The sequence below is a fragment of the Eriocheir sinensis genome, unplaced genomic scaffold, assembly GCF_024679095.1.
Source record: "Eriocheir sinensis breed Jianghai 21 unplaced genomic scaffold, ASM2467909v1 Scaffold732, whole genome shotgun sequence".
NCBI classification, from domain to species: domain Eukaryota; kingdom Metazoa; phylum Arthropoda; class Malacostraca; order Decapoda; family Varunidae; genus Eriocheir; species Eriocheir sinensis.
The window spans coordinates 145,001-171,024 of NW_026112090.1; the positions used below are offsets into that span (position 1 = coordinate 145,001).

The 26,024-nt window shown below is 45.7% G+C and overlaps 1 protein-coding gene across 1 annotated transcript in view; it reads right to left on the reverse strand.

Annotated features, from left to right (window-relative positions):
* LOC126994159 (nephrin-like) overlaps positions 1–26,024 on the reverse strand; it is a 38,961-nt gene that overhangs the window by 8,086 nt on the left and 4,851 nt on the right. Inside the window, exons 2-4 of the mRNA XM_050853409.1 lie at positions 8,125–8,304; positions 2,897–3,049; positions 1,950–2,129 (exon numbers count right to left, since the gene is read on the reverse strand). Of these exons, the coding sequence (XP_050709366.1) occupies positions 1,950–2,129; positions 2,897–3,049; positions 8,125–8,304 (513 nt within the window). The remainder of the gene's footprint in view (positions 1–1,949; positions 2,130–2,896; positions 3,050–8,124; positions 8,305–26,024) is intronic.

The window sequence follows — 26,024 nt, forward strand, 5'->3', positions numbered from 1 at the left end:
GGTAGCGGCGGATTCGAACCCGCATTATCCAGAACGCGGCGACGCGGGACTGACACGCCAACCACTCAGCCACCGCCTCCCCATGAGCATATCATAGTTAACTACCCAATCTTTCGAAACAGTCACCAGTATTACCTTCGTGGAGTCTCTTGGCGTGTGGTTACTGTGCACCGACCCATGAGTGAAGGTTGAGTTGTGTGGGCCGTGTGTTGGCTGTCGAGGGCCTTGTTTTTTATCTCGTGTTTTCGTCTGTTCTGGGAGGACCGATAACCCCTCCGTCACCACGCTCAACACTCCATCTGTCTTTGTGTTGGGTGTGTATTGCTCTCTCTCTCTCTCTCTCTCTCTCTCTCTCTCTCTCTCTCTCTCTCTCTCTCTCTCTCTCTCTCTCTCTCTCTCTATCTCTCTCTCTCTCTCACACACACACACACACACACACACACACACACACACACACACACACACACACACACACACACACACACACACACACACACACACACATACACACACACACACACACACACACACACACACACACACACACACAGTCACACACACACACACATCCCCCACACAGAGAGAGAGGAATAAATAATAGATAAAATATAAAAGATAGACATAGATAGATAGATAGATAGATAGATAAATAGATAGATAGACAGCTAGATAGATAGAGAAAAACGAAGACAGAGACGGGGGAATAGTACACACATCCCCCCACACTCATACTTCCCCTCCCCCTCCCCTCCCCGCCCCCCACCCCCTCCATACACACACACACGCAGAGCCCTTCGTGAGTGTTCGCAGCAAGTTCCTGACGCTGGGCCTCGGCCAAGTGACCATTAGCCGGTCAGGCGACGTAAAAAGGCAGAGTCATGGTGTTTGGGCAGTGGTCCTTAGCTCCGGGGGATCGTGGGGAGAGAGGCTTTGCTTTATTCAGCTTTATGTTACTATTCCCCCGTCTCTGTCTTTGTCTTTCTCTATCTATCTATCTGTCTGTCTATCTATTTATCTATCTATCTATCTATCTATGTCTATCTTTTATTTTTATTTTTTATCTATTATTTATTTATTTATTCATCTCTCTCTCTCTCTCTCTCTCTCTCTCTCTCTCTCTCTCTCTCTCTCTCTCTCTCTCTCTCTCTCTCTCTTCACTCTTCAAAGAACGTAATTTTTCACTGTTAATTCATACTCACCTTTCTTTCCTTCCCTGTCGATTGCACGTACACTTTTTAATCCTGTCAGTCGTAACAATCTCTTTCTAGTTCTACGTTCTGATGTGTCTGTGATTTATCTTTTATTTTTTTGCTTTCTTCCTCTATCTTCTGTCTGTTTGTTTATGTATATGTTTATCTATATATTTGTCTTTCTGCCTTTATCTGTCCGTCCGTCTGTCTGTCTGTCTGTCTCTCATCATGTCTGTTGGTCTGTAAACGTGTCTCTCTTTCTCTGTCTCTCCGTCCGGGTGTCTGTCAGTTTGTCTGTGTCTGTATAAGTGTCTGTGTCCATCTGTCTGTCTGTCTGTGTGTCTGTCTGCCTGTCTGTCTTTCTGTCTCTTTTTCCCTGCAGGCAACGTTTTCCCATGGTTTTCCTCTCTTTGATGTCGCTGTTGCTTATGGTTTCTCCTCCCTTCCTTGTCTCCTCCTTCCGTTCGTGTTTCGCCTTAAGTTGTCCCCGAGGCAAACTTTTAAGAGGCGGGAGAAGGATGAGCATATAGTCTTGTGTCAAGCCGAGACAAGTTTGGCAGCCGTGGGACAGGCGGGGGATGGGCATGGATAGGGGGGAGGCTGTGCAGGTACAGAGAGAGAGAGAGAGAGAGAGAGAGAGAGAGAGAGAGAGAGAGAGAGAGAGAGAGAGAGAGAGAGAGAGAGAGAGAGAGAGAGAGAGAGAGAGAGAGAGAGAGAGAGAGAGAGAGAGAGAGAGAGATAATCAATCAGAAAAAACACTGAGGACGGAGAGTGTGACGGAGTCTGCCGGGGGGGCAGTGGTGCCCCTGAGGGCGGGGTGGGCGGCCTCGCAGGACAGCAGCCGCCCGTCGTCCTCGGCCGCCACCCGCAGCATCAGGCGGCTCCTGACGCTCCACCCGCGGGGCAGCGACGACTTCTCCAGCGCCTCCTCCACCAGCCCTGCGCGAGACAACGCCGCCGCTACAGAGAACACGCCACCTCGGGCACCCGTGACGTCAGCCGCAGGGTGATCATATCTGCCCCTTAGTCTTTTTTTTTTCTTTTTCAAGGAATGCTCGGATACGCCATCGACTTTGAAGTTCAAACTTGTGTTATATTTTCATGAAATTCTATGAATTTTATCGGGTATCGGGACTTCGCTACCCCTTTGGCTTCATCTTATTTTTAACTGCAGTCCTCAGGAAGGATGCCTTCACGGTCACCAGAGCGGCGGCTTTTATCGCTGAGCCAGGCAGGGCATTTGAGGAACCTGACACAGCGAGGCGGCAAGAGACCGATGACCGCTGGAGATTTACATTTTTCAGTGATGCTTTCCACGCCGCCGCCGCTCTGGGTCTCCTGCATGTCAAGTGTGTGCGGAAAACGACTTGTTGATCCTTCAAAAGTGCCATGAGCGGGGAGGCGAGGGAAAGGTCACTGCGCGTGTATATATAAATGGAGGAGTGTTATTTTTGGAGCAGCGTGAGCGTCAAAGCTGCCGCCATGACACGACGCCTCGCCGCTGACCCGCAATGACAAGCAAATAATGACTACAGAAATATGTCACCTCCAAAGCTAAGAAAATACTGACATAATTCTACCTGACTCCTGGAAAGCAATGATGGAAATTCTTTCTAAATGTAATCACCTATTTACTGTACCACTTCTGATATGAGGCGAAAGCCCACGTGACCAGCAGGCAGGCCGAGGCTGAGCCTCACACTTACCTTGCGGGAGGGGCACGCCGTCCCTGTACCAGGTGGCCGTGGGCGCAGGGCGGGCGTCCCTCACCACGCAGTCCAGGGTGAGGGAGTCGCCCGCCGCCACCACCACCTCCTCCCCGTCGCTCCGCCCCAAGATCTCGACGCTGCGCGGCGGCACTAATGAGAGCCACCGGGGAATTAAATTACAGTGCCATTATTAGACAGAGATTTATCACCACATTATCATACAGGTAAATAATTATATACACATTTGCATTAATTCCCACTGTGCTGGCCGAACCGTGTTATTTTTTCCAACGTCAATAGTGTGTTTGTGGGTGTGTGTGTGTGTGTGTGTGTGTGTGTGTGTGTGTGTGTGTGTGTGTGTGTGTGTACACCTCTCCTCCTCACCACACACAAACACATAAACACACCCACCCAACCACCCGCACGCACGCACACACACACACACACACACACACACACACACACACACACACACACACACACACACACACACACACACACACACACACACACACACACACACACACACACACACACACACACACACACCTCCCCGGGCTGTTCACATCAGCGTGAGGGAGGGTTGGCGTCTCGGGCTTCCCGCACCCATTAAGTCTTTCTCTCTTCCTCCGTTCTTCCGAGAGGGTGACGCGGCCCGCGGCTCCTGCTCACTCGTGTGTGTCTAGCCGGGGCCAGCGTATGGTAGAATTTCATCGGCGTCTGTATTTGACTTTATTCAGCTAGGGGGGCTTCGTGGTGCAGCGGTTAGCACACTCGGCTCACAATCGAGAGAGCCTGGGTTCGATTCCCGGGCGGAGTGGAAAATTTGGGCGGCTTTTCCGATACCCTACGCCCCTGTCCACCCAGCAGTGAATGGGTACCAGGTATTAACTGGGGGTTGTGTCCCATCTCCTGGGATCTGTCTCCTTCTCCTATAATTCCTTCCCCTTCTGTCTCTCTCTGGCATATGACCACAGATGTTGCGCCGACTAAACGAAACTTTCCAACTTATTCAGCTAGAGATCTGTTGATGTGATGGAAATTTCTTATTCTACATAGTTGTTCTGTATGTATTCAGCCCACTTAAAGGGCTGCACGGTATGGCCAGATATTGTTTCGTGTTTGTTCTAAATGTTTACCCATTAATTTATTTTTCAGGCGTTCGTGGGCGGACAGCGTCGCGGCGAGGCGGGGAGGAGCCTCGGTGAGTGTGTGCTTTGCTGTGTGCATGGCCGGTACTGTTAATGACCCAGTCCTCCAGGAGGTCTTCATGGCCGACACTAGAAGACAATGTGGCCAAGAAATAACTCTAAAGTTGTGGATCATGTTGACTGTCTGTGGGCTGTAGATTTTTGAGCGACTCGTAGGTCGGTTTAATAAGACACTTTCGGTTCTCACATCAGCTATTTCTAAAGGTCAAAGAGGGGATCAATCGGGTTCTAATGAGTGTTTCTTTAGGTTCACGGTACAGAGGAAGGGTCAAAGAGGGGATCAATCTGGTTCTAATGAGTGTTTCTTTAGGTTCACGGTACAGAGGAAGGGTCAAAGAGGGGATCAATCGGGTTCTAATGAGTGTTTCTTTAGGTTCACGGTACAGAGGAAGGGTCAAAGAGGGGATCAATCGGGTTCTAATGAGTGTTTCTTTAGGTTCACGGTACAGAGGAAGGGTCAAAGAGGGGATCAATCTGGTTCTAATGAGTGTTTCTTTAGGTTCACGGTACAGAGGAAGGGTCAAAGAGGGGATCAGTCGGGTTCTAATGAGTGTTTCTTTAGGTTCACGGTACAGAGGAAGGGTCAAAGAGGGGATCAGTCGGGTTCTAATGAGTGTTTCTTTAGGTTCACGGTACAGAGGAAGGGTCAAAGAGGCGATCAGTCGGGTTCTAATGAGTGTTTCTTTAGGTTCACGGTACAGAGGAAGGGTCAAACTACCACCAGGGCCATAAAACTACTACTGGAAATGCCCAAACCTCCTACGAAAGCCTTGTCAAATATGCGTACTTGGGTGACGAAATGTTTAGTAATACGACTTGTAATATATCGAGACCCAGCCATCCTGGAGGTCTTGGGAAACAACGGATGACATTTTGACTTGAAATATCTTTGGAATAAATTGTTTGATGGTGTTCTAGTTTTTGGGTTTCTAATTATAAAGTTGAGAAATTATTTTGTATATATTTGCAACATAATACCGAGATAATTGGTCGCTATTTTAACCATGACAACGGGAACAAAAGTTTATGCCACAGATGATTGTTTTAGCAACCCTTGTATTTCCTGATAAACTCATTCATTAAAAGATAAAGCAGTACTTGTATATTCGCTTTCAGTAAAAAAAAAAACTATACCATTGGAGTCATTTGTAATCACTTCTCGCCACATTTCAAATCGATCATTTAATGTGAAAGGGAAAAGGGTAGCGGTAACCCTGCACACGTTTTGGCAAGCTTACTGGAGGTAGATTCGTCGATGGCGGATTAGTTAGATGGCGCCATTATAAACACTTGCCTGCGCTATAACGGGATGGGTCCGACCACCAGGCCCTACCAAGAAAGCCTACCGGTGCCATAGACGAAACGTAAAAAAGAAAAAGAAGATAGATACTTGTACAGCCTACCGAAACTCTTACTGAAGTTCCGCTGCGAATGACTGACGTGGTGATGGTGGCGTGAAACAGCGTGAAATGTTACTAATTATATTATTGAGTACAATGTCAACGAGAACAACGGAGGCCTTTATTTGTTCATTATCGTGCAAAATCTACCTCAACATTTCACGTGTATATGGAAGAGTACACACGGCTGTAGCTGCTGCCGGCGCAATATAGGGTCGTTGAGCCGAGTGGTGAAAGCATGTTCCATTTATCACGGAACCGAGGGGAGAGCGCATTAGTGTTTCATAGTCAGAAAAATATTTTGCTTGGTTGGCCTATGAAACTAAAGTGTCATGAAGCCTGTGTACAAATTTTCAGCAAAAGATATGCCGACTATTGATGTCATGCTTCATAACGCGGCATGATTTCAAGTCATGGCCGAGTAGAATGAGTCACAGGAATTGTCATACACCGACTTGTGAGGCGAGCGTGCCAATCAATGTGTGTGTGTGTGTGTGTGTGTGTGTGTGTGTGTGTGTGTGTGTGTGTGTCTCCAGTACATGGATATAAAGTCCCTATGTGAAAGGAGTGTCCAGAAGATAAGTTAATTTCGCATGGAGAGCTGTCTTGAAACTCTCCTCACAAAAGAGTTACAGACAGACAAACACCGGGAAAACAACAACACCACCAGGGCACCGAATCCAGTTAGTAATAGGCCAATTGAAGGGAGTGTCCAGAAGATAAGTTAATTTCGCATGGAGAGGTGTCTTGAAACTCTCCTCATACAAGAGTTACAGACAAACAAACACCGGTAAAACACCACCACCACCAGGGGCACCGAATCCAGTTTGTAATAGGCCAGCTGTTCCCGGCGGTTGTCATTAAGAAATCCGTACATGCCCATAGATCCACGGGGCTTAATCCGGGCTTGATCTCCTCTAATAATGTTCCCATACAGATATTTTTAGTGCCTCCATTATTTTATACAAAGCCGGACAATTGAAGCGATGAATGCGCGGGGCGGCGGGACAATGGGTGTGTGTGTGAGGCTGTGCGGACCCTGGGAACACGCGCGCTGGCAGCCTAGTTACGGCCGACACTGACGAAATTAATGAAAGCTACAGCGATGGAGAAAGAGATCCTACACACGAACACACGTACACCCCCGCCCCCCCCCACATCCTACCCCCCCCCCCACACACACACACACCCTCGCCCCTCCACCACCCCATACACACCATAATACCCCATAATACTTTCCCTAAACGAGTTGCTCCAAGTTCGCCCCGAGTCCGCTTCGCGATAATGACAAACTGCACCTATTATCCACACGTAAAATTGGCCTCGTTTTCTGGCAGACCGCGGCGGCCAAGGGACAAATAGGTCTCTCATCCCACGTAAGGAAATCCACCGTGAAATATAGACCCCATAAACTATAAGGGATTGCAGCCTCCGACCCACGTTTTTGTTATAAATTCGGTAATTCATAATCCCGGGTACACATCGATGCCGTAATGAGGGCATGCATCACCGGGCGAGGCTGTATAACGACTGTTTACGAATTACGAACAGGTGTGGAGGCAGGAGACAGGTGTGCAGCGTTAAAGTGTGGCCGCATTGCTCCTCACATGAATAATAAAGGACCATCAGCATCCCACAGGTTCAAATATATTAAGAGCGCGGGACAGAGGTGCTCCGTTTGCCTGCCTCGCCTCTACTGCCATGAATAATACACTCTGTCGTCTGCATGCCGCGGGTCGGGGTTGAATATATTATGCGTATCCGAGGCAGGCGTGCGTCTTTGTTTATGTTTGTATTTACACTCAGTAGATTATTCATGTCGGCGCATCTAATGGCTTGTGGAAGCGGATGGATATTGCAGCGGCGTTTTCATTCCGGGTTTCTTTTGTTATCATTGATGGATCTGAGCAGGGCGGCGTGCATATTCATGAGATTGATCTGGGAGCATTTGCATGTGGCTCAAACCTTTTTAGCGGGGAAAATGTGGCGCTGAGATTTTTTGGTAAAGGGAGAAGGAAAATGTTTTGCCTTTCAGGGCCGGAGATCGAAGGTGTTTACTCGTGGCTGGTGGAGGGCCGCCTGGTGCCCCGGTAGATAGTGGCGCGGCGGGGAAAGTTTTCTTGATATTGCAAACACGGCAGAGCGAGGAGGCCCAGGGGAGGCCGCGCCGAGCAGGGCTGATGAGCAGGCCGTGACACACACACACACACACACACACACACACACACACACACACACACTCTCTCTCTATCTCTCTCTCTCTCTCTCTCTCTCTGTCTATCTATCTATCTATCTATTTCTATCTCTCGTTCGCTCTCGCTCGCCTCGTCTGATAGCCAAGTTTTCAGAATACACGCAGGTTTTGAGGCTCCAATCGTTCCATAACCGCACGGACTGGCCTCGCTAACCCACGCGCCACAACCACTACACTTTACCAAGATACGAATTTCATTTAGCATGTACACCTGGAACACACACACACACACACACACACACACACACACACACACACACACACACACACACACACACACACACACACACACACCTTTCCTCTCCTTTTCCCTGCGTCCCAATCGACCCCCCACCCCACCCCCCACCCCCGTCGACTCACCCAGCACGGTGACGTTGGCGGCAGCCCAGATGGGTCGGTTGGAGGAGCCGGGCCCCACCTGGCACTGGTACTCTCCGTCCTCGGTGGTCGTGACGCCGCTGATGAGCAGGTGGTGCTGGCCGAGCCCCGGACGACCCAGGTAGCTGAAGCGGGGGTAGCCGGGCACGCCGCGCTCAAACCCTGGGGAGGAAAGGGCTAGGAGTTAAAGGTGGCCTGGGATGAGGGAAGGATAGCTCGTGGCAGAGTCATAGATAAAGAGAGTTTGACCACACGTTTCCCAGACGTCATCTTACCTCCTCGCTGTTCATGTTCACTGCTTCCTTCCCTGCCGCCCTGGCTGAACACAACCTGGTGGCACTTCAAACATCACCCGTTTTGTCTATTTGTGGCTAGCTTGTGTTGAGGTAGAAACGCTGGGTGGGAGGCAGTGAGCAGAGCAGCAAAGGGGTAAGACGGCGTCTATGGACCGCATGACTTAACTCTCCCTATCTGCGGCTCTGGCTAGTGTTAGTACCCAGTGAATCTAGAAACCAGGAGATCTGTGTGGTGCCGTAAAGAAGAAAAAGCGTCTCCGTATCTTTGGAGTAAAGAGGGAGACAGGTGACCCCCCACCATGAGTGGTCATTGGGGCCCAAGGGCAGGAGGAGGGTTCCCGTCACCGCTGGGAAAGGGAGAACAATCAGTGGCACATCTGTGTGAGGTCATTGAGAGTGTCTCAGCAGGAGCAGCTGTGGTCAGCAGCAACCCCGGGGTGAGAGTGGGCGATCAGCTGGACCTTTTATGGCAAGTCCTGGCGTCTGGTGCGTCCAAAGAGCGTCCAGCGGGAAGGAGGCGTGCAATGGGCGGCATCGTCCCCGCCGGGCCCACTACACTGCTACGTGAGGCGGAGGACGAATTTTTCTCGTTTCAGAAACGCGCCTCTTTGTCGATACAGAGAACCAAAGTCAGGTATTTCAAACGGAGGGAAACTGCAGGAAATGAGATTGTATTCTGTTTGAGAGCTTGAGGCGGAGTGAAAGGCGAGGAAAAAATATTTTTTACTGTGAAGTTGCCGAGGATGGCCGGAGCATTGCCCTCGCGCTACGGAGGTTAGAGAAGACAGCCGCTGGTGTGCTGCCGAGCCCCGTGCCCTACACGCGTCGCCTCGATCACTGAGGCGCTGCGGCAGCCTCCTGAATAACAACATCCTTGTTGATGTGTACTCAGTGTTGTCAACAGTATTATGGCCATTTTTATTTCAGCTTTTTTTTTTAAACGTATTTCTTTTATTTGATTGAATCGCTTTCTGGCTCGCTGCTCAGTCAGTGTTTCACCATTCCGGAAAGTAGATACCTCCACAGTGCTCTCCGTGTCGGCTGGCGAGGTGCTCGTCCCTGGCTGAGCAGGTCAACAAGATGTATGTCGTCTCCCCGGGCGGCTCTTAGTGAGACGCACACCCTTCATACTTTACTGGGACCAAAGACTAACGCTCTTGTCGCCCTGGTAACGCGCCCAAGGCTTATGGATGCGAGTCTGCCCTTGAGATAAACTGAGCAGCCTTACAGAAAGAAAAGACTGCCCGAAAAGGAACATCAAAAGCGATTGGAGAGATTTTCTAAGATTTTCTTTAAGGTGAAGACATGTGGAGCCCTGTTTTATTTCCTCTTCTAATAACATAATGCACCGTAGCAACATTTAGAGGGAGTGGGCGGGAGTATTTTTCTTGTCAGCCGCACGTCAGGGATCGGTTCCAAAGTAATCAAAACTCTTTAAATATTATACACCCAAGCGACGTTTTAGGACCAAGTAATTACAAGTTTGTGTGTCCCGACCACATCAGTCAATGCTTTGGGGCCGCCGCTGCCGCCACCACCACCACCACCACCACTATAACCATCACAACTACTACAACAGCCACCACCACCACCACCACCACCACTATAACCATAACCATCACAACTACTACAACAGCCACCACCATCACCACCACCACCACCACCACTATAACTATAACCATCACAACTACTACAACAACTACCACCACCACCACCACCACCACCACTATAACCATCACAACTACTACAACAACTACCACCACCACCACCACCACCATCACTACTACTACAACCACCTCCACCAGTACTATCACCACCTCCACCATCAATACAACCACCATCATCACCACTTACAACCACCATCACCACCACTATTAGGTACAACCACCATTACCACCACCACTACCACCATCACACTCACCACCACCACCACCACCACCACCACTACTACAACTTCTTTTGTCACCTACACCACCAGTACCCTCTACACGATCACCATCATCACCATCACCACTCTCACCACTCTCACTATGAAGACCAACAACACCACAACAACCACCACCATCACCACCAACTTTACCGCTACCTCTCTTCACTGACGCCACACCTACCATCACTACAACAACCACTACCACCACCACTACCACCGTTACGACCACCACCACCACTATCGTCATCACACCCACAACCACCACGGATACCAACACCACTGTCATCACCACCACCACCACTGCTACCCCTACAACCAGCACCACCACACTAATCCCACAGCAACTTCACCAACAACACCAAAAACCACTTCCACACGTCCACCATTATCACCACCGTCACTACCACCACCAACAAAACCACCACTATAGTAACACCACCTCACCACTCACCACCAGCATCATAATCACCAACATCACCCCATCATCCCCACCACCATAAGCCCCTCACCACCCACCACAATTATCACCAGTATCATAACCACCAACATCACCACATCATCCCCACCACCATAAGCACCTCACCACTCACCACCAGCATCATAATCACCAACATACCCCATAATCACCTCCACCATAACAACCATTGCTCTAACCAGACCCCGCACCCACCCACACAGTTAACTACCAGCAGCGGCATTGGCATTCAGCGTGGGCGGCTCGCAGTGGTCTCCCATTCCTCACGGGGTCCAGGAGGTGCCAATAACACGCTGAAGAGCCATCCATCACGCCGCGGTAGGCCTCGCAAACAGAAAGATGTGGGGCCAACTTTGTCCACTCAACGAGACGAGGAAAACAGACGCGTGTGTGTGTGGGGGGGGGCTGTATGTATGTGTGTGGGGGATGGATGTGTGGGTGTGGGTGGGTGTGAGTGAGTGGGTGGGTGGGTGTGGGTGTTGTGTGGGTATTGGTGTGGGTGGATGGGTGGTATGGTGTAGTGTTTTGTGGTGTTGTGTGTGTGTGTGTGTGTGTGTGTGTGTGTGTGTGTGTAGGGGGGGGGGGGGGCGGTATGTGTGTGTGGGTGGGGGGATGGATTTGTTGTTGTGGGTTGGTGTGATTGAGTGGGTGGGTGGTTGTGGGTGTTGTGTGGGTATTGGTGTGGGTGGTATGGTGTGGTGTTTTGTGGTGGTGTGTGTGTGTGTGTGTGTGTGTGTGCGTGTGTGTGTGTGTGTAGTGTCAAGAAGCACACACACACAAAGAAACAAACAAGGAGTCATGCATAAGTGAAAAGAGCTGGAAACAAATATCATAAAACAATGTACGAGGCGAGAATTTAATCAAGGAACACATTCGAGAAAACAAAGACGTTAACAAGAAAAAGAAAACTGATGAATAATGCAAACAAGCAGAGCCAAGACGGAGGTGAGGCAAAGAAACGCAACAAGTGAAGTGTGACCTTGTACAAATTGCGATAGACGCCAGACAGACAGACTTACAAGTGCGAAAATGTTCAGACAGAGTTCCAAAAGACAGTTAAGTGATTGTTAAGTAAGGAAAAACAACACAAGAATTCAATAGACCCTTAGACATACGTGCAAACTTAACAGAAAACTAGGAGATTGCTATGGACAGACTGACGGACGAGAGAGACAGTTAATCGATAAACAAACAAGATAAACATAGACGATAACAACAATAGACGGTTAGGAGACAGACAGATGTGCAAACTTAACAAAAAACTACGAAATTACGAGAGAAAAACTGATAAAAAAAGATCCGAGAGACAGTTAATCAAAACAAACAAGATAAACATTGACGATAACAACAATATAGACGGTTAGAGACGAACAAGATGCAAACTTAATAAAACTACGAAATTGTGATAGACAGTATAAGGACGAGAAACTGTACAGAAAGACCCGAGAGACAGTTAATCGATAGACAAACAAGATAAACAACATAGACGATAACAACAATAGACGTTTAGGAGACAGACAAATGTATAAACTTAACAGAAAACCACGAAGGTCGGATTAAGGGGCAGACTAATGCTTATAACCCCACAGAGACTTACAATAGAAAAGAGACAGTTAGCAGAGTCACATTCCTAAACTCAACACAAGATTGGGATAGACAGTTGGTGAACCGACAGACAGATGGACAAACTCAACGGAAAATGTCAATAGCTACATAAAACAGACACAAACAAAGGAAGCAGCGAGAAAGTGTGGAGATGGATGGCGTTAATGTGTGTGTGTGTGTGTGTGTGTGTGTGTGTGTGTAAGAGAGAAGACAGATGGGAGAGAAGCTAAGGTCATATTTACTTGCCAAACGTCTGCTAACTTGGAAATAGTGCTCGTGTGTGTGTGTGTGTGTGTGTGTGTGTGTGTGTGTGTGTGCGTGCGTGTGCGTGTGCGTTTCTCACATCAACTTTTATATCCAGAGGCCGAAAAGGAGATCAGTCGGGTTCTAGAGTGTTTCTTGCACGTATACAGAAGCTTCGTCCAACAACCTCATACCAGGGTCACAAAACTACTCCTGGAAATGCCAACAACAACTACGGAAGCCTTGTCAAATGTTTGTGCTCGGGTGCCGAAATGTTTATGAATATCGCCCACGGAGAGTCTGCTACGGTTTCCAGCTGGTGTCTTTTCCTCTACTCCAAGTGTTTGCTTCTTCGCTCCTTCCTGGTCTTCCTCCCGCGATGCAGAGATGGCCCAACACTCTGCTTGCTCCCCTTCTTGTGTATCTTCCTCTTTTTGCGGCCTCTTATGTCCAATCTTTCTCTCATCCAGCGTTTGTCCCTGTTTGTTTATTTGTGTTGCTGTCTATCACTTGTCTTCTCGTTCTTGTTCTTCTAGTTTGTTTTTCTTGTTCTCCTCCTGCTCCTCCTCCTCTTCCTTCTCTTTCTCCTCCTTCTCTTTCTTATCTTTCTGCTCCTCCTCCTCCTCTTCCTTTCCCTCATTCTCTTTTAAACTCATTGGCCCTCCTGTGACCTACCTGCATTACGAAAAGCGGAGAATCAATCCACATCAAAGCCTCCCCAATCTCTTTTCGGGCGCCTCGATCCCCCTCTGTTCCTACACTCCGCGCCGCCTGACTCCCGCATGATGGTAACCCGAGTAGGGCGTCGACAAGGTGGCTTTAATTTCCTCACAGATTCAGCCGGAAATGAAGCGTTACTGATATGGCATCGTTTTCGCCTCATTTCCAAGCTGTTTCCTGAAGTAGCCGAGACTTGTGGCTGTCTAAATGCGACTGCTCCCAAGGGCCGTGCATGCAAATGAGGGCTTCGGGGGGTGGGGTGGGGGTGGGGGGGGAGGAGGGCAGCCGTACGGGGGGGATGCGAGGCGGAGGAGGAGGAGGCGGAGGAAGAGCAAGCGATGTCCCCATTACAGCCTCAAGACGAAGGGATGTTGCGGCTGATTACGACAAAACCGCCCCCATTATTTACTCGGTGCCCTGCGGCGGAAATGTTTGGGGGAAAATTGTGTGATGTGTGTGCTTGTGTGTGTGTGTGGGGAGGGTGAGGGGTGGGGGGCTGCGTGCTGGTGGTGCTGGTGTTCGTGGGTGGGGGTGACTGAGCTGTGTGTGTGGGTGTGTGCTTATGTGGGGTGGGGTGGGGTAGATGTGTGATTGTTTGTCTCTTTATTTGTTTGTTTGTTTGTTCGTGTTTTTTTGTGTGTGATTGTGTCATTCACTATAGTCTGATTATGCGCTGGATTCATGAGCGGCAACTAAATGAACTGTATGTGTGTGTGTGTGTGTGTGTGTGTGTGTGTGTGTGTGTGTGTGTGTGTGTGTTTCTTTTACAACAAAGGAGACAGCTCAAGGGCACAAAAAAAGGAAACAATAATAAAAAAAGCCCGCTACTCGCTGCTCCTACAAAAAAAAATCAAAAGAGATGTGTGTGTGTGTGTGTGTGTGTGTGTGTTTCCCATGTATACCGTTACACTACATTGGGTTTCCGAGCAATACACCGCTAATTCTGTGGCTTTATTCCGTTCATCATGCTTTCAGCCAGCTCCCTCAGTATCCCAGTGTGCGGCGGACTTGTGGTGTATTACAGTGGCCTAATACCTGAGCTCATATCCAATAGCTCCCCGGTTCGAGGGGGCTTCGTGGTGCAGTGGTTAGCACACTTGGCTCACAATCGAGAGAGCTCGGGTTTGATTCCCGGGCGGAGTGGAAAAATTTGGGCGGCTTTTCCGATATCCTACGCCCCTGTCCACCCAGCATTGAATGGGTACCAGGTATTAATCGGGGGTTATGTCCCGTGTCCTGGGGTCTGTTCCCTTCTCCTATAATTCCTTCCCCTTCTGTCTCTCTCCGGCATATGACCACAGATGTTGCGCCGACAAAACGAAACTTTCCAAACTTTCCCCGGTTCGAATCTCGGGTCGTACACTATGGTCGTGGGGGCTTTTTTTTCACATTTGTTACCTTTTTTTATGCCCTTGAACTGACTCCTCTGCTATAAAAAAAAAAAAAACGTTCACCCAGCAGAGGGGAGCTACGAACATGAGTGGATAAACTGTGATGTCGACCCATATAAATAACGCTATAGTGGTGACAAGGGTAAAGAGGAGGTGCTCAACGCCTCTGCCTTTTTACCATTTATCTCATATTAAATATCTGAAGAGTATTGACGAGTGTCGGAGCGCTGACCGGCCTTAGGCACACACAAACACACACATACACACAAAAAAAAAATACACCTACAGTGACCAGAGCTTGGGTGAGAAAACTGAGAACCTCAAGTGGAGAAAAATGTTGAACGAAAGAGTATAACTGGAGGGGGTAATATGACGCTGGGAAATATATTACTGGCTGGGTGATGGAGAACAGCATGATATTACTAGAGAGGTGATTTAACATAGGAGAATATTACTGTCCGGGTGATAGAGAACGGGGGAATATTACTGTCCGGGTGATAGAGAACGGGGGAATATTACTGTCTGGGTGATAGAGAACGGGGGAATATTACTGTCCGGGTGATAGAGAACGGGGGAATATTACTGTCCGGGTGATAGAGAACGGGGGAATATTACTGTCCGGGTGATAGAGAACGGGGGAATATTACTGTCCGGGTGATAGAGAACGGGGAAATATTACTGTCTGGGTGATAGAGAACCGGGGAATATTACTGTCCGGGTGATAGAGAACGGGGAAATATTACTGTCCGGGTGATAGAGAACGGGGGAATATTACTGTCCGGGTGATAGAGAACGGGGGAATATTACTGTCTGGGTGATAGAGAACGGGGGAATATTACTGTCCGGGTGATAGAGAACGGGGGAATATTACTGTCCGGGTGATAGAGAACGGGGGAATATTACTGTCTGGGTGATAGAGAACGGGGGAATATTACTGTCCGGGTGATAGAGAACGGGGGAATATTACTGTCCGGGTGATAGAGAACGGGGGAATATTACTGTCCGGGTGATAGAGAACGGGGGAATATTACTGTCCGGGTGATAGAGAACGGGGGAATATTACTGTCCGGGTGATAGAGAACGGGGGAATATTACTGTCCGGGTGATAGAGAACGGGGGAATATTACTGTCTGGGTGATAGAGAACGGGGGAATATTACTGTCTGGGTGATAGAGACCGGGGGAATATTACTGTCTGGGTGATAGAGACCGGGGGAATATTACTGTCTGGGTGATAGAGACCGGGGGAATATTACTGTCCGGGTGATAGAGAACGGGGAAATATTACTGTCCGGGTGATAGAGAACGGGGGAATATTACTGTCTGGGTGATAGAGAACGGGGGAATATTACTGGGTGATAGAGAACGGGGAATATTACTGTTTGGGTGATAGAGAACGGGGGAATATTACTGTCTGGGAGATAGAGAACGGGGGAATATTACTGTCTGGGTGATAGAGAACAGGGAATAGTATTGTCTGGGTGATAGAGACCGGGGGAATATTACTGTCCGGGTGATAGAGAACGGGGGAATATTACTGTCTGGGTGATAGAGAACGGGGGAATATTACTGTCTGGGTGATAGAGAACGGGGGAATATTACTGTCTGGGTGATAGAGAACGGGGGAATATTACTGTCTGGGTGATAGAGAACGGGGGAATAGTATTGTCTGGGTGATAGAGACCGGGGGAATATTACTGTCCGGGTGATAGAGAACGGGGAAATATTACTGTCCGGGTGATAGAGAACGGGGGAATATTACTGTCTGGGTGATAGAGAACGGGGGAATATTACTGTCTGGGTGATAGAGAACGGGGGAATAGTATTGTCTGGGTGATAGAGAACGGGGGAATATTACTGTCTGGGTGATAGAGAACGGGGAAATAGTACTGTCTGGGTGATAGAGAACGGGGGAATAGTATTGTCTGGGTGATAGAGAACAGCAAAATGGACAACCAAGAGAAAAAATACTCACAGAAGAGGACCCCCACAAAACGCTGCCTTCCCGCCTCACACATTTCCGCCTCTATTCGTCAGACGCTGACCGAACCCCTGAGACACGACCTTGGCTCGCCGCACAGTGATATTATAGAGCGAAAAATATACAGTAAGCTGAGCGTGCCTAATGGAGCTCCACATTGCACGGCCCTATTTTTATGTAATGTATCTTGAACGCCACCACAACCACTCCGGCCACCACCACCACACACCACAGCAGCCACCACCACAAACACTATTACGTTGACTTGATACACTCTCTCTGTCTCTGTCTGTCTGTCTGTCTGTCTGTCTGTCTGTCTGTCTGTCTGTCTCTCTCTCTCTCTCTCTCTCTCTCTCTCTCTCTCTCTCTCTCTCTCTCTCTCTCTCTCTCTCACACACACACACACACACACACACACACACACACACACAAGCGTACCCCCGCCCGCCCGCACGCACGCACAAAAATAATAATAAACGAAGAAACAAACACTCACATTATGTTTTTGATATATGCAAACGACAAGGTGGATTGAGCGACAAATTTGCAAGCATGTCTGGAGATAATGTCAAGCTTATGAGGAAAGTGAAAGACGAGGAGGATTGTAAGAAAGAGCAAAAAGATCAAGACAGGGTGTGCGAGATAATCCAGGAGTGGGAAATTCTGTTAAATGAAAGAAATGAATGATATTGGATAGGGGTAATAATATGTAGAGGTTGTCACTAAGTTAAGCAATGTTAATGAAAAATACTGAAAAACGAAAATGATCCGGATATGTTGGTCCATGGAAGTTTGTCACCCAAGAAGCAAATTGGCAAGATCTTAAGAGAGCTTTATAAACTGTTGACAGTGATGAGAATGGAATCTCACTACACGGACAAGGTGATGGAGGAGAAACTAATAGAGGTTCTGATCCGCCCAAGATTAAAATATAGAGAAGGATTAACTTACGATGACCATGGCCTCCACAGAAAAAGAAAGATATCAACACTGCTATCGAAAGAGTGGAAAGAGGCAACCAAGATAACCGTTTGTGTGACAGTCGTACCGTACAAAGAAAAAAAATAGAAAAAATGAAGTTACCGTACATTAAAATGAGAGAGAGAGAGAGAGAGAGAGAGAGAGAGAGAGAGAGAGAGAGAATATACGACATGAATACGTAGTGTTTAGGGCAATGGAGGGAGTTGACAAAATTGATAATCTTGTTTGCAGGAGACGGTGAAACAACAGCAATACATGAAAAGGATGACTGTAGACAATGTGCGTGAAGGATATCAATTAGCATAGTTCCCCCATACATGACTGGACTTGTAATGGCCTGGACAACGAAATCGTCTACTTATAAACCATAAAGTAATTTAATCCTTAGTCTGATCGATCAAGAGACGGAGACGGCGTAGATAATTGTTTGTATACCATAACTAAGTAAACACGATATGGTAAACACACACACACACACACACACACACGCAGAAAAAAAAAACCTCATCCAGTCACCATTTTTCAGCTGGAAAGGACACACTGTACCAAAAAATATTCGCGGCTCTTCACTCTATAATGAAAAAGAAACGCAGATTTTTACGACCGTGCAAACAACAACAACAACAAAAACGGAATAAACAAAAACATTCAGATTAGGAGACGGTGAACGGGGGTGGGGGGGGGGGGGAGAGAAAACATGTAATAATCTAATCAGGGTAATGACGCAGCGCCGAGGGAAAAAAACTGTTGCCTTTATCAGTGAGACCTCGTGAGGCCGAGCGCTGAATCCATTAATGAGCGGCCTGACGGGTCCTGCAGCCGGCGCCTGTTTGTGCCGGGCGGAGTGTCGTGTGTGACGGTGATTCTGAAACATAATTATCGAGGCAACGGACGAAATGATTTTTTTGTGCGTGCGTGTGTGTGTGTGTGTCTGTGTGTGCGTGTAAGGACTGTATTTTAAGACACCATCGCTTCTCACATGGACTATTTCTAAAGGTCAAAGAGGGGATCAATCGGGTCTTTATGAGTGTTTTTTAAAGGTTCATGGCACAGAAGAAGGGTCAAACTACCACCAAGGTCATAAAACTACCCCTGGAAAGGCCTACAGCTCCTACGAAAGCCATGTCAAATATGTGAACTTGGGCGACGAAATGTTTTAAAATACGACCCTAAGCTTCTACACATTGGTTTTATTGGTCAATGGGGGATAAGCCTTTGCTTCTAGAGTGAATGTTTACGTGTTTTTGCTTCGCTTTTTTACATAGTTGAGCGGGGAGATGCAGCGACTCAGTACCCGGATGAGAGTATCGTATATTTGCGAGTTAGGTTCCTCACGTTGACTTTTAATAAGAGGTCACGGAGGAAGGGGTGAGCTTAAGCCTGGAATGTTGACATGCTTTTCTCCCTCTCCTGAATAAAAAATAAGAGAAGGAAAGCAATGACCTCTGTGTATAACGAGCGAGTATTTTTAGTTCGTATTGGTGTTAAGGATCAGGGAATTATGGATCAGTACTTACATGCTTTTATTCATCTCCTTCAGAAATAAGAGACGGGGAAACAATGACCTCTGGAAACATTGGCTTTTTTTTCTTTTTCTGAGTTAACTTTATTTTTTGTTCGTATTGGTGTTAAGGATCAGGGGATAAGGGATCAATATTTACAGGCTTTTATTCATCTCCTTCAGAAATAAGAGACGGGGAAACAATGACCTCTGGAAACATTGGCTTTTTTTTTCTTTTTCTGAGTTAACTTTATTTTTTGTTCGTATTGGTGTTAAGGATCAGGGGATAAGGGATCAATATTTACAGGCTTTTATTCATTTCCTTCCGAAATAAGAGACGGGGAAGCACTGACCTCGGGAAATATTGGCTTTTTTTTTCTTTTTCTCGTGCGAGTTAACTTTATTTTTTGTTCGTATTGGTGTTGAGGATCAGGGAATTATGGATCAATATTTTCATGGTTTTATTCATCTCCTTCATTAATAAGAGACGGGGAAAAAATGACCTCTGGAAATATCGGCCTTTTTTTTTCTCTCGTGCGAGTTAACTTGTTCACAGTCGTTTTAAAGGTCAGGGGAACAGGGATAAACTCAAGCTGTGAGCTCCGACATGCTTTCATCCCTCTCCTTTATAAACAAAGTAAAGACACGCCAAAAACAATGAACCTTGCAAATGGAGGGCGATTTTTTTTCAACTTTCACTCTTTTTTTGGGGGTGGAGCCTAATTGTTCACATTGCTTACGCGGGTCAGAGGTATAAGAATCAACCTTAAGGCGAATATATGTTCATGCTTCTGTCTTTCTCTTGTATGAAGGAACTGAGAGACGGCAAAGCAATAACCACTGCAAATAAGCCGGCCATTCTTTTCCTTTTTTTGTTGTTGTTGTTCGAGTCAAACTGTTCGCATTGGTTTCATGGGCCAGAGGAATAATCATAAATTTTAGGCGTGAATTCTGACTTGCTTTTATCCGCCTCCTTTATGAAGAAAATGATACATGGCAAAGCAATGACCTCTGCAAATAAGCCGCCCATTCTTTTCCTTTTCCTTTTTTTTTTTGTTCGAGTCAAATTGTTCGCATTGTTTTCATGGGCCAGAGGAATAAGCATAAATTTTAGGCGTGAATTCTGACATGCTTTTATCAGCCTCCTTTATGAAGAAAATAGGACATGGCAAAACAATAACTTCTGCAAATAACGGGTGACTATTTTATTTCTTTCTGTGCAAATTAACTTGTTCCCATTGGTTGTGTGAGTCGGGGGAATGAGAATTAACTTATGACCTATTTTTGTACATGCTTTTATCTCTCTCTCTTTCATGCAGAAGTTTTTAGACGGCAGAACACTAAACACTTTTACAACGAACAATTATTTATCTTTTGCTTCGAGTAGAAAAAAATCTCCCCCAATTGAATTTATAGGTTACGGTGAAGAGAGGCTCAACTTCTGGCGTGATTATGTGTATTTCTTTTTCTCTCTTCTTTGTAGTTTGATAATGACACGACACGACAAGGGGTGATATTATTCCGTGTACCAGTCACCTTTTTCACACACTCCCCGGGAAAGTTAATCTAATTCCGACTTGAAAATTTGCGAGGTTTTGTCTTGCTCCAATATGCAAAAGTTTGGAGACGACAAAACGATGACCGCTGATTATAACGGGGTACTTTTTTTTTTCTTTTCCTGAAAGTTAACATGTTCGCTCTGGTTTTATGTCAGGGGAACGGAATCAACGTAAGCCGTGTATAACTGCATTTTTCTGTCTGTTTTCTTTTTAAACATGAAAACAGGACAACACACTAACTGGATTGAATTACTGTTTATGTAGGAGACAGCTTGCTCGTTCGTTCGCATTCGTTATTTTTGCATATAATTAGGGAATGCTCTAATTAACGAATGATTCTTTTTATATTTTTCGCTAAGGTCCTTATCGTTGAGTGAGAAAGCGCCAGTTCACATTTGTTATTTTTGCATGTGATTAGGGAATGCTTTAGTTAACGAATGATTCTTTTTTTATATTTCTCGCTAAGGTCCTTATCGTTGAGTGAGAAAGCGCCAGTTCACATTTGTTATTTTTGCATGTGATTAGGGAATGCTTTAGTTTACGAATGATTCTTTTTTTATATTTCTCGCTAAGGTCCTTATCGTTGAGTTCGCATTCGTTATTTTTGCATATAATTTGGGAATGGTCTAGTATACGAATGATTTTTTTTTTCTCGCTAAGGTCCTTATTGTTGAGTGAGAAAGCGCCAGAACACACCAGCAGGACGGATTTCTTTTTTATAATTGTGCATATTTGTTTTGTAGGTCAGGGTAAAGAGGATCAGCTTCCAGCAAGACTATTAACATTTTTGCCTTTCCTCTTTATTGCTTACTAATGAGATGACGAAACAATAGCCACTTCAAACAACAGACAAGCAGAGTTTTTTTCTTGTGTGTGTGTGTGTGTGTGTGTGTGTGTGTGTGTGTGTGTGTGTGTGTGTGTGTGTGTGTGTGTGTGTCTGTCTCTGTGTGTGTGTCTGTCTGTCTGTCTGTCTGTGTGTGTGTGTGTGTGTCTGTCTGTCTGCGTGTGTGTGTGTGTGTGTGTGTGTGTGTGTTCATGTAAACCTCTCCACATTAAAGGTGAGGGGATAGACGGCATACATTTTATAGAGGATATTTACATTGTTTCATTTTGCTTCTCTTTACATAGAGGTTAAGAGAGAAAACATTAACCTTTGCATATTACAAACGATTATCTTATTATTTTCGTGCGTGTAAACTCGTTTGCATCAGTTTTATTCCTCAAGGGGGAAGGGATGAACTTCAGAGCGAATATTTACTCGTGTTTTTTTTTTTTTTTTTTTTTTTTTCCTCCTTTATCGTTTGGCAAGGAAACATGACAACACATTATTCCCTTCTTACAATGGAGGAAATGTATTAACGTTTATTTTTTTTTTTCAACAAAGGAGACAGCTCAAGGGCGCACACAAAAAAAGAAAACAATGATAAAAAAAAAAGCCCGCTACTCACTGCTCCTGAAAAGAATCCAAAGAGGTGGCCGAAAGAGGGGTCAATTTCGGGAGGAGAAGTGTGTGTGTGTGTGTGTGTGTGTGTGTGTGTGTGTGTGTGTGTGTGTGTGTTAGTTATCTGTTCTCATCGGCTCCATAGGTCAGGGGAAAAAGGATCGAGTTTAATGAGTAAATATTTGCATGATTTTCACCTTATACCTTCATCCATAAGCAGCGAGACGATAACACCCAGACCTTTGCTTACAACAGGTGACTAGTGTGTGTTTCCTGTGTGCCTAAATTTGAGGATTAATTGATTGATAGTTTATTGTTACAAGTAAAACAACAAAGGAGAAGGGAGGAGCATGCCATCCCAACCCCCAGGCAGTACAGAGTGTGATTATACAACTAAGGATACATGTGGAAGTAGCACCAGGAAACTAAAAAGATACAATGGTAGGTTACAAGTGCAAAAAAAATAAAGGCCTTGATAAAAAAAATGATCATATTGGTGTGTAGGTTAACCTCTTGGATGCGGATTTCGTACAAGAAGACATCACCAAGCTACAGGAGTGGAACAAAAAGTGGCTGCTACAATTTAGTGAGGAAAAATGTGGAGTCATGCATCTTGGGAGGGGAAATCCAGCATACCAATACCACATGGGAAACACTCCACTACCCACCACAGAGGGACAGAAAGACCGGGGAGCATGTGTTACCAGGCTACCAGTGAAGGCGAAATCCGTGCCAATCGCAGCGGACGGGTTAAGCCAGGGGGAAAAACAAAGAGAGTATGTCGAAGGCGTGAAGAGTTGCGTGGTTTATCATGTATCTCTCCTTTAATACAGCGGTTGAGAGACGAGACTACATTGAACGCTGCATTGGACGGACGAGTCTTATATGTCAGGAGAAAAGGTTGATCTTCTGGTGTGAGGAATTACGTTTTCTTTGACTCTCTCTCTCTCTCTCTCTCTCTCTCTCTCCTCTGTGCAAAAGTTAGGAACGACAGAACACTGACCACTGCATATTACTACATTGACCACTGAATCTGTCTATCTTATCATATTTTTTTTTCACTCTTTCTATATATTATTCTCTCTCTCTCTCTCTCTCTCTCTCTCTCTCTCTCTCTCTCTGTCTCTGTCTCTGTCTCTCTCCCTCTCTCCTTCCCAACATTTTAATTTTTCCTTCATTTTCACATTTCCTTGATTCTTGCTCTCTCTCTTTCTCTCTTTCTTCCCTTTTTCTGTCCCTTTCTCAGCTCAGGACAGATGAATGCTCTTCTGACGTGCATAGTTACGTGTTCCTTGTCGCTCTCCTTAATACAGAAAGCAGGGGACGGTAAAACAATGAACCATGCATACAACGATTCTTTTTCTTGTGTGAATGTAAAATTGTTATTCCCATCGATGTTCATGTTAGGTCAGCGGCAAGAGGGTCAGCTTTAGGGGTGAATATTTACCTTTGTTTTTCTTGCCTTACCGCATAAAATTAAAGAACATAAAACCCCTTCCACTGCATTAGACGGAAGGGTTTCTCTTTTAAGGGGCTAACCTCGTTCACATTAGGGTCAAAGCTGAAGGATAATGGATATGCCTTAGGCTTGAATAATTACATGTTTGCGTCTCTCTCTCTCTCTCTCTCTCTCTCTCTCTCCTCTCCTCTCCTCCCCTCCTCCCTCTCTCTCTTATAATTTGCTAAGGGAGAGACTTTAATACTCGCTGACTTTTCCTTAATACCTGTGACAAGAAATACGCTTCACTTTTTCTAATTAGGAAAGGTAAAATTTTCTGGCTCTCTCTTCGTATTTGATATTTGCTTCTCTCTCCCTCTCACTCTCTCTCTCTCTTCCCAAGAACGTAATTTTTTTTAATTTAATTCCTGCATCAATAAGTTTCCTTATTCTCTCTCTCTGTATATATATATTTTTTTATATATTTCGTTTCTTCTTCTATTCAGCTCTTTCCCCCTCTCTCCTTTTTATCCTTTCATCTTCTTTTTTAACGTAATCTTTTTATCTCTTATGACTGTCCTCCTTCCCCGCTACTTTCTTTTTTTCATTAATTCTTTCTTTCTTTCTTTTACTCGCTTTTTCTATTCGTCTTTATCTGTTTATCTTATGCATTCACCTTTATCTATATATCTACTTATTTATCCATGTCTTTATCTATCTAGCTGTTTATCTATCTATCATTCTGTCTATCTATTCAGTATATCTATCTGTGTCTTTCTACCTAAATTTCCATTCCATCTCATTTTCTTTCTTTCTTCCTATGTTTCGTTGTTTCTCCTTTTCTTCTCTTTCTCTCTCCTTCCTTCCTTCCTTCCTTGCATCTCCAAGTTTCTCCTCTTCTTCGTACTTGTTTTTATTACTCCTCCCTTTCCATCTGTCTCTCCTGCTCTCTCTCTCTCTCTCTCTCTCTCTCTCTCTCTCTCTCTCTCTCTCTCTCTCTCTCTCTCTCTCTCTCTCTCTCTCTCTCTCTCTCTCTCTCTCTCTCTCTCTCTCATTTCTTTTATCCCTCCGTTTTTCGTCGGTTTCTCTCCCTTGCTTGCTGTTACTTCCTCCTCTGCTATTTATTCTTCTCCTTCTTGTTTCCTGCAGTGTTTCCTTGTTTCTTTTCCTTTTATTATATTTCCCCTTCTCGCCTTCCTTCCTTCCTTTCTGTAATTTTACTTTTGTTTCCTGCAGTCTCCATTTTTTTCCCTTTTAATCTTCCTTTCTTTTCTTCTTTATTTTATCATTATTTGTGTCTGTTTTTCTTTTGTTTTGTTTGTGTTTGTGTTTGTTTCTTGCTTTAATTTCTTTCTTCTTTTCTTGATTCGTTTTTTCTCTCTCGATATTTCTTCTTTTCTTCCTTTTCTTCCTACCTTCACTTTCTTCTCCTTATCCTCTTTTCTTGTTTCTATCATTTTTGCTTAATTTTGTTTTCCTTTCCTTCCTTTGTGTCTCTCATTCAACTCCTACTTATTTTTTTTCTTCCTAATTCTTTCGTCTCTGTCACAGTTCTCCCTTTCATTTCTGCTCCGTTTTCTTTTCCCTTTTTCTTAATTTTCCTCTTATTTTCGTTTTATTATTTTGTTTGTTTATTCGTTCATTCCTTCTTCCTTTTTTTGTATTCTGCGTTACTTCATTTTCTTCCTTCCTTTTCTTTCTTTCTTCTTTATTTTCTTTTTCCTTCAGTCATTGTTTTCTACTGTCTTCACCCGCATCATTTTCCTCGCTTTTCTTCTTTCCATCTTCCTTCCTTCCTCATATTCCTTCCTTGTTCCCTTCCTTTCTTCCCTCATGCATTCATTCATTAATTCAGTCAGTCAGTCAATCATCCAGTTAACCGTTCACTCATTCAACCCATTCCTCCTTCCTTCCATTCCTTCCATTCCTATCCACTTACTCCATCCCTCCCTCCTTTCCTTCCTTCCTTTCCTTCTTCCTTCCATTCCTTCAATTTCTATCCACTTCCATCCTTCCTTCCTTCCTTCCTTTCCTCCTTCCTTCCATTTCTATCTACTTAATCCATCCATTCCTCACTTTCCTTCTCCTTACTCTATCACTTTTTTATGGGCCAATAATTCGGGCATCGAGTACAGGAGAAGCAGAAAACTGTATACCAGCGAGAGAAGTTTAAAAGTGTGGGCTCCGGATGCAATACTCGAGGGGGAGGGACCAAAACCAGGACCCTTTTTGATGTTAGAACCACTCCGATGAACAAACCGCTGTGAAGAATGGCGGTCGTGCGTGGGTGGGAGGGACGAAGGGTGGTGTCAGGGGAGGAAG